The sequence below is a fragment of the Trachypithecus francoisi genome, unplaced genomic scaffold (genome assembly GCF_009764315.1).
Source record: "Trachypithecus francoisi isolate TF-2019V2 unplaced genomic scaffold, Tfra_2.0 Lachesis_group1, whole genome shotgun sequence".
NCBI classification, from domain to species: Eukaryota; Metazoa; Chordata; class Mammalia; order Primates; family Cercopithecidae; genus Trachypithecus; species Trachypithecus francoisi.
Window position 1 is genome coordinate 14,856,000 of NW_022681454.1, and position 14,854 is coordinate 14,870,853.

The 14,854-nt window shown below is 42.0% G+C and overlaps 1 protein-coding gene across 1 annotated transcript in view; it reads left to right on the forward strand.

The window, feature by feature from the left end:
* CD38 (CD38 molecule) overlaps nt 1-6,493 on the forward strand; it is a 72,620-nt gene extending 66,127 nt beyond the window's left edge. The window contains exons 5-8 of the mRNA XM_033213808.1: nt 541-614; nt 2,468-2,560; nt 2,884-2,970; nt 5,949-6,493. Of these exons, the coding sequence (XP_033069699.1) occupies nt 541-614; nt 2,468-2,560; nt 2,884-2,970; nt 5,949-6,012 (318 nt within the window). The 3' untranslated portion in view covers nt 6,013-6,493. The remainder of the gene's footprint in view (nt 1-540; nt 615-2,467; nt 2,561-2,883; nt 2,971-5,948) is intronic.
* Nucleotides 6,494-14,854: the final 8,361 nt, after the last annotated feature.

The window sequence follows — 14,854 nt, forward strand, 5'->3', positions numbered from 1 at the left end:
AATATTTCTTGCATCAAGAAATAAGACTCTTCGCTCAAGCATATTTATTCATTCATTTATTCAGCCCTCCTTTCTCTCTGTGCTTTTCCAGGCCTGAGGGTCCCCTGTTCTCTCCTCAGTTTCCCCTTTTGTGATGTTGCCATTTCCCTTATCCCTGAATCATCCACCTGCTCCCACTAAATAAAGCATAGTGTCTGCAGTGCATGACACTGAGAAAACACTTTCATCTTCCCCCTCTAGACAGTCTTCTTATTCATTTGGACTTCTGACTTCTGAACCACTGAACCACCAGCTCTATGAACTATCACACTGAACATTGTTCACTTACAGATTGGAGCAACTGCTTCAAGAACTCTGATATGAAGCATAATCTGTCCAGTGGCTTGGAATGAAAATTGTATAGACCTGACATTCCTGTGCTAAAACCATATAGAATATCCTTCCTTAACCAGCTATTGCTAAGTATTGTTTTGAATGAAACTGCTGGAGGTTTGTGATTAAGTTTGCATGATGAATGGTGAGCTTTTTTTTTTTTTTAAGTTTGCAGAAACTGCCTGTGGTGTGGTCCATGTGATGCTCAATGGATCCCGCAGTAAAATCTTTGACAAAAACAGGTAACACATTTATTTTGCATCTTGTTTGCAAGTATCCTGTTGCAAATATCACAGTGGGTATCTCATCTCTAGAAAGAATATGCTTTTCATGTTTCAGGTCAGTTCTGAAGATTTGGGCCAAAAAAGGTAAAAATTTTGAATTCTGTGGAGAGAGTTGTCTTCTAAGTCAATGTGTTTGTCTGATTTCTCCTTTGCCAAAAATCATCTACCAGGTTCTAATGACCACTGCACTATATCTAGCCCCTGCTCTTAACTTTTCCAGTCCTAGTGTAATTTTCTCAGCTTTCTCTCCCGTTACACTCCACCCTACCTGTTGCTCAACATTGTTCACACAGTTCCCCCATATCACCTACCTCCCCTGCTCCCTTCTGTCTAAATCCTCACCATCCATGAAGACCTGCCTTGACTCTCCTCTCCTCCAGGACAATTGTGTTCCCCAGTTCAGTAGTAAAACTACTACTGGGAAATCGGGAACTGTGCTGGGCTCTTGGCCTTCACTATCTTTTTGCAGACATTGTCAGCAATGTACTGTAGTGGTTAAAAGCAAGTACTGGAGGTCATTACATATTATCTGTGTGACCTTAGGCAGGGCAGTCAACCTCTGCGAGCCCCTGTATATGTACCTGAAGAGTTGATGGTGATGGGAAGATTAACTGAGACAACAGATGAAAAATGCTGAGCTCTGTGCCTGACAACAGAGAAAGTGCTCAATGAGAATCAGCTATTATTCTCATTTGAAAATGATCCTCGCCACTGAATCTGGCCACACCTGTGCCTTTCTTGTGTGATCTCCTTCTATACTTAACAGTTTTTACTACACTGATTGCCTTTTTGGCATTTGTTCTCTAATTTTTGTTCTCTAATCCCGCCTAAGGCTGACTGAAAGGAGGAAGCATATATTAATTTGCCTTGTAAATTCTAGGTGCCCCAAATTAATTTTTCTTCTCTCCTGTTTTAATATTTAATTCTACAAGGAAGCATTTGTCCTTTTGTCTTCTGATCCCAAATTTTTTGGGTAAAAGCATTAACATTGCAGAATTTTATAATCTGATGTTATGGTTCAAGTACTTGCAACAGGAGTGTCAGTTGTCAGAGACTAACAGGGAAGAGTTTAGGAATCGGATTAGGGCAGGCCACAATAGTCTTTCAAAGCATTGCCTCGCAAACGTCACTGAGCATATGAATCATGTGGGGATTGTTTAACTGCAGATCATTTCAGCAGGTGGTGGTGGCTGAAATTCTACATTTCTTTCTTTCCTTTTTTTTTCTTTTGAGACAGAATCTTGCTCTGTCGTCCAGGCTGGAGTGCAGTGATGTGACCTTGGCTCACTGCAAGCTCCGCCTCCCGGGTTCACACCATTCTCCTGCCTCAGCCTCCCTCAGCTGGGACTACAGGCACCCGCCACCACACCCGGCTAATTTTTTGTATTTTTAGTAGAGACGGCGTTTCACCCTGTGTTAGCCAGGATGGTCTCGATCTCCTGACCTCATGATCTGCCTGCCTTGGCCTCCCAAATTGCGGGGATTACAGGCTTGAGCCACCGTGCCCGGCCGAAATTCTGCATTTCTAATGAGATCTCAGGTGACGTTCATTAGGTCGGTCTAAGGACCATTCTTCAAATAGCAGATATTTAAAGAATCAACATTAATGCACAACTTAAGAATTTTATTTTGAGAATCTTGTTAACCAAGGGTCATGCTGAATAAGAAAATGTTATTGATCTGCAATTTGATGCGTCAACTCCAAAGGATAGGTCCTAGCCAGTGCCTTTCTGCCTGCTGGTTTTGAAGTGGGGGCGTGGATGCTTTTGTTTGGGCTTGACGTTTGCGGTTCTGTGTTTCTTCTGTTTTAGCACTTTTGGGAGTGTGGAAGTCCATAATTTGCAACCAGAGAAGGTTGAGACACTAGAGGCCTGGGTGATACATGTTGGAAGAGAAGATTCCAGGTATATCTTACTACTTTGTACGCAAGGGTTATTTTATGAATCAGTCCACAAAAGAATCCACAGTCACAAGAATGCATTGGGAACAAACTGACTCAGGAAATGAAGGTACATGAATCTCAACAGCCTCTTGACTTTATCTCCACAAAGGATATTTAGCTGCTTGACATTTCAGCTCCCCTGCAGACCCAGGAGCTGTTAGAGGCTGGGCCTCTACTTTGCCTCTTTATCCAAGGGCCTTGTCCAGGGCCCGCTACAGAAACAGAGAGACTCCAAAAATGTTTGTGAGATCTTGTAATTTTAATTCTTTCTTCTTTCTTCCCCAGAGACTTATGCCAGGATCCCACCATAAAAGAGCTGGAATCGATTATAAGCAAAAGGAATATTAGATTTTTCTGCAAGAATATCTACAGGTAATTCATTTCTTCTTGAATAAAAAAATGACTGTCTTGTCACCTGTAGAATTTCCTTTATTCCTCAGCCTCCTCTGAGCTTGGAGGGCTGTGTGAATCTTCCCTGGGCCTTGATGGTGATCACAGATGGCAGCCTCTGGTGATCTCTGTCCCTCCTTCCAAGCCTAGTCCAGAAGGTATCCCAGCTAGTGGTCTTCCCTTGGTCGCCTTTCCTCATCCATCTCTACTGGTCCCAAGTAGGACTTGCCTCTAAGGCTGGCACCACCTTTGACGGCATATTTTCTGATTCCCAGTGTGAGTGGCCCAGCCCAGGGTTCACTGGCCTACTAGGTTTCAGGGGAGAAAGGGAATGTTTTGCTAAGCCCTTTCTTCCAAGTTGTAAAATGCTTGTGATTTGACATCATTTTGCTTGTGACGCTTCCTTAGTTGGATCTGAGCACAGATGCCTAACACCTGATAAGGTGTCACATGGCAGTCTACCAAGATCTATCTTTTTTAAATTAAAAAAAAATTTAAAAATTGTTTCTAATAATTTGTGTTTATTAGAAAACAGTTTAAAAATTACAGATAGATATGTATTTTTAAAAGTCACCTGTCATTCTAGTTTCAAAACTGAGACCCCTCACTCACTTTTAAGCAGTTGTGACCAATGGTGTAGGTAGGGACTCATTGGTAGAGGCATCTTTGGAGATTTTCCCACATGTAATAGCTTGGGACAAGATGGATGCAGAGAGGAAAAGCTGTTCAAAAGAGGTAGAAGCTGAGATGCTAGAATATTGTTCCTGTCTCCATGTCACTACCTTCTCCCACTAACCGTATCAGAAAGCAGGATAGATTCTGGGAACTCTACTGATGGCTTTTGTTTCCCAAATGACCGGAATTCCCCATCAGTCAGCTTGCTTCTCTCTGGAAACTGCCAGAAAAGGCCATGAGCAGTCTATAGCAGTTGACAGGAAAACAGAAAGAATGAATGAAGGAGCAACTGTAAAAGAAATCTTGCAGATATCTGACCAGTCTAAGCTGTTCAAAGATATGTTGCATGGAGCAAATAGAAGTAGAAACCTAGACAACGGCTGGAAAATAAAGATGGTCTTATCCCCAATACTCTTTTATCTTTTTTGTCTTATTAAACATTAACCTTTTTCTCATAAATGACCAGAAGACTTTTATATTAGAATTCATCAACTCCCCTCTTTTGTGTCTGCTGTAGGCTCCAAGTGAGCTCACTCATTCTCCATCTGGAAGGAAAATATGGGCATGGCTTCCATTTGGACTTGTACAGACAGTGGCCCATATGGGAACCAGGTCATTTATAAGCCAACACTTGTTATTCAGAGCATCAGATCATGTGACTTTAAACTTGGGGATCATCTTTGAAATCACTGCTCCTTTTCTCTGACCGTGAAGTTGCAATATATTCAGTATGACTCTTTGAATGACTGGACTGGCAGGACCCCGTGTGGTGTCTAACTGCCATGTGGCTTTGAAGAACAGTTGTTTATCTCTAGGGGAGCCCAGGGTGAATGTCATGGATACAAACATAGACTGTAGTTTAAATCTCTCCATCCCAAACACACCTTCTAATTTTAGCAAACTTCTGTCTAGCTGTTTTGGTGTGATTATTTAATAATTAAACAGAAGTATAATTAAATATATATATGTATATACATTATATATATATAAAGACCTATACAGGTTAGACTTCCTAATGACTCTAATATTGACCCCTTAATAAATTTCATCACTCAGAGACAAACACTATTAACAAGTTTATTTCCAAGACTCTTTTTTTTTTAAGTATACACACTCATGGTTCTGATACAATGTATATGGGATTTCTTAACACATGTTTATATGTTTTAACCAGTGGAATGAACAGAAGGTAGCAGTACTTTTTTTGGCTATCATAAAATTAGCAAACGGTCAGCGTGCTTTATCCAGCTAGTGCCCTCTAGTGGCGCTTAAAAAAAAAACCCTAGAGGGTGCATTAATTCTTTTGTTACTTCGAAACACAAGGCGCGTCCATTTTATGGGGATATTGGATATGAATACTTACATGTTCATGGAGAGAGATCATCTTAACAGCATAATTGCTACTTCTTTTCCAAAATTGAATTCCCAATTAGAAACTAGAATTAATAAACATACTCACATTCTCCTCATTTAATATAAAGCAAAGGTAGCTTCAAAAATCCTAAATAGTCTTAGAAAGATTTCTTTTCTATAGCAGCATTTCCTTAATAAAGAGGATACTTTGTTTTCCTAGGATGTCTTCATGTGGGGATCCCAGGTTACCATATTGGTGAGGATGGAGTGAGTCTATACTTACAGCTGCTGTGCCCAGCTGGTCATGACAGTTAACTAGGGATGGGCGATCCATCACAAGGGCAGGTTCTGACACCGCTTCCTTCCAGAAGCCTAGGGGTGCTGGCAGCCGCTTCTGAGGATCTCTCTCTTCCTTGGCTCATATTTAGCAAAATCAAATTTAAAGAACCCCATTCCTCGCTATCCACCATCCCCCTATTCATGTGCCAGCCACTCCCATTGGCTCCTGTTGCTTTAGCTAATTTTTATGAGAAAAAGAGTCATTTGCCCGTTAGGTACTTATCTAAGGTTTGTTTCAAAGCAAGTTTGGTCCCCTTGCTGAGGGTCTCCAGCTTTTTCCCAGATGGTCTATAACCTCTGCCTCTGACCCTGGGTTCAACACTCCCTTAGGAAGCTTCTGAAGAGAGGAAAGCAAATTAGCCGCAGAAGCTGTGGGGGTCCCTGGCCTTGGTTGCTGCTCCTGCTGTTTTTTGACCACGAGCTGACATGGCTAGCTCCCCTCCTGACATGTCACTGCAGGAGAGGAATTTGTATGGATGCTAAGTGGTCTGTGCATCTTGTCGTCGCTAAAAAAGGGGCTTCCTCCATTAGCGAATTGGACCACAGATGTATCCTATGGCCTCTTGATTTCCTTTTTTGCTTTCTCGTCACAGACCTGACAAGTTTCTTCAGTGTGCGAAAAATCCTGAGGATTCTTCTTGCCTATCTGAGATCTGAGCCAGTTGCTATGGTCGTTTTAGCTCCTTGACTCCTTGTGGTTTATGTCAACATACATGACTCGGCCTACTTGCTGGTGCAGAGCTGAAGATTTTGGAGGGTGTTCCACGATAAGGTCAACACCAGAGATGGAAGCCTTTTTCCCCAAAGTCTTAAAACACCTTGTATCATCAGCATAGCTTTTATTGTGATCTCTCAATCGTCAAGACAAATTATTGCATAAGATTAGAATGAAAATTGTATATTAAGTTACTTCATTTAATTCTCATGTGATCCTTTTATGTTGTGTATATGTTGGTAACATCCTTTCTACTGAAAAATGACCACACCAAACCTCTCTTACTAGAACAGTCAAGTGAAGAAAAACGAATGCTCAAGATTTTCAGAAAGCATTACATTTCCAAATGAATGACCTTGTTGCATGGTATATTTTTGTACCCTTCCTACAGATACTCAAACCATAAACTTCATGGCCATGGGTGATGTTGGTGAAAATTCCTCTGTAGGATATAAGCTACCCACATACTTGGTACTTTACCTCTAAACCTTCCGACAGTGCTGTGAGGTTGGTATTTCATTTTTTAGATGAGAAAATAGGAACTCAGAGAGGTTATATATTTAAGTTGGTGCAAAAGTAATTGCAAGTTTTGCCATTGGAAGGAATGGCAAAACCACGATTACTTTTGCACCAACCTAATAATTTGCCATAAGTCCTACATTTAGTATCAAGCTAGAGACTGAATCTGAACTCAACTCTGTCCAACTCCAAAATTCATGTGCTTTTTCCTTCTAGATCTTTCGTACCAAACTAATAGTAGTTTCTATCTCTTCCAACAAATGCATGTTTGATTAAATTGACTAGAATGGAATCTGGAATGTAGTTCTTCTGGATGGCTCCAAAACACGTTTTTCTTCCCCTGTCTTCCTCCTCCTCTTCATGCTCAGCATTTTATATATGCACTTAAAATATACTTGTTCCTGATATTGCTAGCTTATGTTTTCTCTCTTTTTTCATGGATTAACCTTGCTTGATGGCTTTAACAATTGTATTACTTTTTCAAAGAACCAAGCTTTAGCTTCATTGATTTTTTTCTATTTAATTGGGTTTTGCTCTTCCCTTTATCATTGGAAACATAGAAATGCTTTCTAATTTCTTTGGGTAGATTTATTTATTCAGCTTCTTGAGATGGAAGTTTAGATCATTGATCCTTCAGCTTGTTTTCTTTTTGTATACATAGATTTTAGGACGATACACTTTCCTTTGAGCTCTGCTTTAGCTGCAGCTCTTATGTTTTGATATGCCTCTCTTTATTATCCTTCAGTTAAAAATACCTTTCAGTGCATTGTTATGTAGAAATATGTGCTTAAACATCTGGAGATTTTCTATTTTTGAAAAAAAACAAGCCAGGCATGGTGGCTCACACCTGTATCCCCAGCACTTTGGGAAGCCGAGGCAGGAGGATCACCTGAGCTCAGGAGTTTTTACACCAGCCTGAGCAAAACAGTAAGACATTATTTCTTAAAAAAAATTACCTGGCTATGGTATTGTACACCTGTAGTCCCAGCTACTCCAGAGCCTGAGGTGGGAGGATTGCTTGAGCTTGGGAGGTTGAGGCTGCAGTGAGCTGTGATCACACCACTGCACTCCAGCCTGGGTGACAGAGTGAGACCCTGTCTCAAAAAAACCAAAAATAAATAAAATAAACCATATATGTGGAATAAAGAATAAATAAGTTAATTTGAGACTCCTTCGGGGAATGACCACAATTTATTGAACATAGCCTAAATGTTGGAGTCAGGCATTTCTGGATTCATATTTTGACATCATGCTGTCATCTTGACCAAAACACCTAAACTTTCTGAACTTCAGCTTCCTTGCCACTCAAATAAGGATGACAAAACTTTCCCCTGTTAAAATGTGGTAAGTACGGAAGATGACAGCAAAAATGGAGTCCAGCACAGAGCTTCCTAAATAAGCAGGCACTCAACAGTGCTGCTTCCTTTCTACCTCCCCTGCTTGACAATCCAGTTTCCCACAGGAGCCTTTGTAGCTGTAACCACCATGGTCGGTCCAGGGATTCTTCAATAGCCCCTTCTCCCCTTGCAGACATCCTCGTGGGAATTTAGTCTTGGCTCGACATGAGGATGGGAGTTTGGGACCAGTTCTGAGTGAGATTCAGACTTGCCCAAAGTTGCCATTAGCTCCCCCTGCAGAATGTCTTCAGAAATGGGGCCTGGGCAGTCTGCCGGGTGACCTGGCAGTTTTCCTCTTAAGACCCTTTCCACTTTGGTTGCTGCTTTCTGGACTCATCGTGTCCTTGCTCAACAGGATACCCCTTGAAGTGGCTGCCTGGGTCACATCCCCTTCCAAACAAGAAATGGAAATATTAGAAACCAATTTTTGAAATTTCCCCTAAGAAGACTCATTTGAGTGTTCAAGTTCAGAGCCAGTGGAGACCTTAGGGGAGGCTGGTCACAAGGTTTTTGCACCGTGCTGTAGAGGGCCCCGAGGAGCCACAGAGGTGGTGAGGGGCTGGGTGCTCTTTTCTCCGTGCAGGACCTTGTATGTCTATCTTCATTATCACGATGCCTCATCTCTACCTCCTTTCCCCCTGTAGTTCCAACGTGGATATCTTTGCCATCTCTGACATGAAGGACTTCCTGACCCTACATGTATAAATACCCCTCACAACATATATTACTCTTCTTATAAGTGACTTCTCTACTGGGTTACTGGTTGCTCATACGCCTCATATTTTACTCGTAAATCTACTACTCCCTGTCTCCCTACTCCATTCTCATTTGCTGTAGAAAATTCTGTTACCATCCTAACTTTCACCCACCATCATGCTTACCCAAAGGCTGTGGGAGTGACCTGGGCCCTAATGCCCCTTTTCTAACTTCTTAAGGCTCACCATTTTCCTGTTGTAATGGTTCTTGACCTTATCGTGTTTGAGGCATATTTTCAAATATAGTCCTTTGATTTCAAATGGAATACTTGAAAAGACACACACACACACACATATGTAAGTGCATATGACTGTATACACACACACACGTGCCTGTATACAGCCATATGATATATACACAAACACACGCACACACATGCCTGTATACATCAGATGTCACTTAACAACGGGAATATGTTCTGAGAAATGCATCATTAGATGATTTTGTCATTGTGTGAACATCGTAAGAGTGCACTTACACAAACTTACATGGTATAGCCTACTACGCACCCAGGCTACACGGTGTCACCTATTGCTCCTAGGTTACAAACCTGTACAGCATATGACTGTACTAAATACTGTGGGCAATTTTAACCCAATGGTAAATGTTTGTGTATCTAAACATAGAAAAGGTACAGTAAACATGCAGTATTATAATCTTAAGAGACCGTCAACATATTTGTGGTCCATCATTTGGTCCATCATTGGCTGAAAAGTGGTTATGCGGCACATGACTGTATATATACTTTCCTGTTACAAAAACAGTGTCTCTCAATCAGGATTGTAATGGCAGTATTCAGTAGGTCTGCTTTAGCCCTGAGTCATCATTTGTGTCAACGTGTTTAGTGCCATGTCCAGGTCTCTTATGTAACTGGAAGAGCTATCAAATATTTTGGCAAAACACATTGTTTCTTTGGCTTTGTCTTGGCAACTTTCTGTGCCTTTTGTAGCTCTTGTTTGGAAGAAGCTCAACCCTTGTCTGCACACTGTGACACAAAGGGGACAGCATCGACTCACTTCTCGGTGCCTTAGTCCTCCTTAGAACAATTCCTAAATCTGTAACTTAAGTTTCTCAGGAAGATTCCATACTGCACAGAAAAACTGCTTTTGTGGGTTTTTAAAAGGCAAGTCATTATATGTGCTGGATAATTTTTATGTATAACAGATAAAAATTGTATAAAGTAAAATATTAAAGTACACCTAGAATACTGTGTAACTTTGGGTCATTTTATCAACACATTGCTAATCCAGATATTTTCCCCCAGTTTTTCTTAGAATAACAAAGCAATTAATTTACTTATACTATGAAGAGTCATCATTTTAATATATATTTTAAGCAATCCACCAAGAACTCAGTAGGCAGCTGAGAGGTGCTGCCCAGAGAGGTGGTGATGAGCTTGGCCTTGGTCACACACACAAAGCACAACAGGCTTTGAATTATCCCCTAACTGGGCATTTATTCTTGAACTTGATTCAGAGAGGCACACACTACCATTCTCTAATCAGAATGCAAGTAGCACAAGGCAGTGGAAACTATGGAATTAAGAGGCAGGTGATGCATTGGGCAAGTTTATTAACATCTGTGACTCTTTAGTTTGAAATATATTTGTAACAGACAAAAGTGAATTATACAAACACTAAAAGTATAATAAAGAACCATGTTGAATAATTCTTTTAAAAGGAGTTGTCTCCGGGCTTGAAAGAATTAAGGGACATATTCAGTGGGTGGCACACTGTGGAAGACAACAGGACTTCCCACATACCGCACCCCATGACTGAGTGAGTTAGGTAGCTGGGGAAAGGATGGGTCATTGTCCTGGTGTGTCTCATTGGTGGAATAAGTGGAAATAGATGCCAACAAGAGGCGAGTGCTGCTGTCTACAAAGACTTGAAAGTCCTTACACCTCTTTATTCTTCAGCACATTGAAGAAGAATGTTGTTTGCTTTTCAGTAGGAGTCTCACATTCGAGAATCACATGACACATCTTTTATTCTCTATGAAAGAGACTCACCTTGAGACCTCACAGGGTTTCACATAATGACAACAAAATGTGTGATTCTTTTTTTTAAAACTTTTATTTTAAGTTCAGGCATATAGGTGCAGGCTAGTTACATAGGTAAACTTGTGTCATGGGGGTTTGTCGTACAGATTATTTCATCACCCAGGTGTTAAGCCTAGTACCCATTAGTTATTTTTCCTGATCCTCCCCCTCCTCACACCCTCCGTCCTCAAATAAGCCCCAGTGCTTGTTGTTCCTCGCAGTGTGTCCAAGTGTTCTCATCATTTAACGCCCACGTCTAAGTGAGAACATGAGGAATTTGGTTTTCTCTTCCTGTGTTAGTTTGCTAAGGATAATGGCCTTCAGCCCCATCCATGTCCCTGCAAAGGACACGATCTTGTGTGTGATTCTTAATAAGTGACATAAACATGAAACAACACTTAAAAGACTTGATGCAAAAGACCTGGCAGGGTGACTTGTGCCTGTCATCCCAACATTTTGGGAGATCGAGAAGCGAGGATTGCTTGAGCCCAGGAGTTTGAGACCAGCCCGGGCAACCTGGTGAGATCTCATCTCTGAAAAAAACTAAACAAAAATTAACCAGGCATGGTGGCATGTTCCTGTATTCCCAACTACCTGCGAGGCTGAGGTAAGAGGATTGCTTGAGCCCAGGAGGTCAAGGCTGAGGTGAGAGGATTGCCTGAACCCAGGAGGTCAAGGCTGCAGTGAGCTGACATTGTACGACTGCACTCCAGCCTGGACAATAGATATTTAGATGCCGTCTCAAAACAAACGAACAAAACAAAAACAAAACAAAAATACTTGATGCAAAATGCCGACCTGCAGAAAAGAGAAAACCAATGTTTATTGTAAAAGGCACTTCACACATTATCAGCCAGTGATCTCAGCTGCAACAACAGAACATCACTCTGGCTGTGTATTAGGGTTCTCTAGAGGGACAGAGCTAAAGATAGATGTATATATGAAAGGGAGTTTATTAAGGTGTATTGACTCACATGATCACAAGGTGAAGTCCCACAACAGGCTGTCTGCAAGCTGAGGAGCAAGGAAACCAGTCCAAGTCCCCAAATCTCAGAAGTAGGGACACCAACAGTGCAGCCTTCAGTCTGTGGCCAAAGGCCTGAGAGACCCTGGCAATCTACTGGTGTAAGTCCATGAGTCCAAAAGCTGAAGAATTTGGAGTCCGATGTTCGGGGGCAGGAAGTATCCAGCATGGGAGAAAGATGGAAGCCAGGAGACTCAGCCAGTCTAGTCCTCCCACGTTCTTCTGCCTGCTTTTATCCTAGCTGCACTGATAGCTGATTAGATGGTGCTCACCTAGATTGAGGGTGGGTCTGCCTCTCCCAGTCCACTCACTCAAATGTTAATCTCCTTGGGCAACACCCTCACAGATGCACCCAGGAGCAATACTTTGCATCCTTCAGTCCAATCAAGTTGACACTCAATATTAACCATCACAGATGGAACGTGAATTTTCTAAAATATATCAAGAGCTTATAGATTGTCTAGGAGGGCGAGAAAATAGTTTAGAAGCCACTTAGTCAAGAACAACACTCCAAATTACTCCACTGGCTTGTCAGGTAGAAAAGTTGCCACTTGCCCCGCAGACACTTGGGTGTCACTCTATCACGGCCAGAACACAGACGGGACTATTTCTGGGAACAGAAGTAACCAAAGAGAATGGTGATGGTGCATGGTGCCTCCTTCCTTGTCCCGTCCAGTGGGATCATTAACACAGACCTTGAAGGAGGGGGTGGGAATTATGAGAGACAAGAGACACAAGAAATGGAGACAAGACAGTATTCTGATCAAGTCTCGTTTAATGGCGGCGGTGTAATGCCTTATATATGCTGCCAGGTAAGAGGGAGGGCTCAGAGCAGGAGGGGAGGGGAATAATGAGAGACGTCACCGGACGCATGCTCGGTAGACTTAGACATATCCGGACGCGGGAGGTAATCTACCCGCGGGCAGGAAAAGTTCGCGCGCGCGGGAAGGGTTGATGATGAAGAACCAGGAAGTGCGCCATCTTGTCTTTATAATGTGGAGTTTAAGCAACAGAGGCTGCAGCAATTTCCAAACCTCACAGCTCCGGACACTTCCTCACCAGCCCCAGATTCATGGTTGCACAGATATGTTCAATGTGTAGGGCCTGATACAGGTAAAATGCTTAGGACAGAGCTCAGTTTCTCTGTCTGTAAAAGGGGAGTGATAAGACTGTCTATCATTTTGGGTTGTTTTGAGCATTGAGTAAGGTGATATGTGCAAAATTCTTAGGATAATGCTTAATACGCATGAAAAACTGTATCAATGTTAGGTTTTTTATTTTTATTTTTTATTTTTTATTTTTTGAGCCTGTTTTTATTCTGGAGGAAATTCCTTGACAAGCCTACCTAGTTTAGATGCTGAGACTGTGAGACCTTGGGGACAATGGAGAGGAGGGTAGAGAATGGCTCTCTTGCCAACCAACAGGATCAACTATAGTCTGTCACAAGCTTTGAATCATCCTAGATGGTTAGAACTTTCCCACCTAAGAGAGAAATGGGCCAGATACCTTTCACTAAGAGCCGGCCCATCCCAAGCTGGAGGCTGACAAAATGCAGCAATAGACTCCACTGCTCCCCAGTCTAAGAAGTTCACATGTATAAATTTCATCCTTCAAGCTGATCAAGAGTTCAACAGCCTCCTTTAGCATTGCCAGTTCAAGCCCCTGCTCTCCTGACCAGGTACTTACTACTCTGATGATGGTTAAGGCATGCAGCCTTCCTTGGTGCAAAGAAGCCAGAAGACAAGATGTGCTGAGAGTAGAAATTTTCTCCCTGTGGAATCAGTGAACTGAAAGGACATTGAGAAAGCAGGAGAGCTAAGAAGAAATGGGACAGCTAACTCTGACCTTCTGCACAAGAACAAATCTGTTGTGAATAATATTTAATAATTGGTTCAGTTTTCCCAGTCTTGCCTTCCAGGGAATTTTCCTGCACTGGTAGAATAATCAGATACAAGCTGGAGGGAAAGACACCGTGTGGGAGCTGCTGCTAAGTCCCAGATTCTTCTTAGACACTCAGAATTTGATGACTTTGGCGCTGGGCCACGGAAGTCATGAGCTTCTCCAGGCACAGCTTGTTTGGCCTGGTGATGTGAGAGGAAGGAAGCAAGGTGGATCTCATCAGGTGTCCTTCCTGCTGTCAGCCTTTTAGAACACGGGTGACTCTGTGCTATCAGATGGGATTGTTTTTAAAATGTGTGTTTTGTTGTTGTTTTTTTGTTTTGTTTTATTTTGTTTTGTTTTGAGATGGAGTCTCGCGCTGTAGCCAGGCTAGAGTGCAATGACATGATCTCGGCTCACTGCAACCTCTGCCTCCCAAGTTCCGGCAATTCTCCTGCCTCAGCCTGCTGAGTAGCTGGGACTACAGGCATGCACCACCACATCCAGCTAATTTTTGTATTTTTAGTAGAGAGAAAGTTTCACCACGTTGGCCAGGATGGTCTCTATCTCCTGACCTTATGATCCGCCCACCTTGGCCTTCCAAAGTGCTGGGATTACAGGCGTGTGCCACCATGCCTGGCCTCTTGTTTTTCAAGTGTCACTCATGACCATTAACATGTCAAATACTTTCACAGTAAAAGTAACAAAATAGACATTTCTGTAATAATTTATTACAGAATCATGAAAGAATCGTGGATCATGATGGTGGCAGATCAGTGGCTCATCTACTTTACTTGACAAGTGAAGATACTAAGTCCTTCTTCTGGGGTTGTGGAGGGTATGTGTTGAGTTGTGAGCAGTAGTTTAGGAGTCAAGGTTTTCTCCTTCCATGTCTTACTTTCCTATCAAAAAGCCTAAGAATTCGCAAACAGGTGTGGTGGAGATTGCTAACTGTTGCATAGTATCTGTCCTTCTTTTTTTAAAAAAATAAACAGTATTTCCCCATCTGCCATTTTTAATCAGGGCGTGACTTCACAGCTAGAGAACAGATCCCAGCTCTGCAGCTGGCTCTGACCAATAGGGTGTGAAAGGATATGATTAATTCAATTGCCTAGTCACCTTGAAAACATTCACTCGCTCTAAATTTTCATTTTATTTTTATCATACTT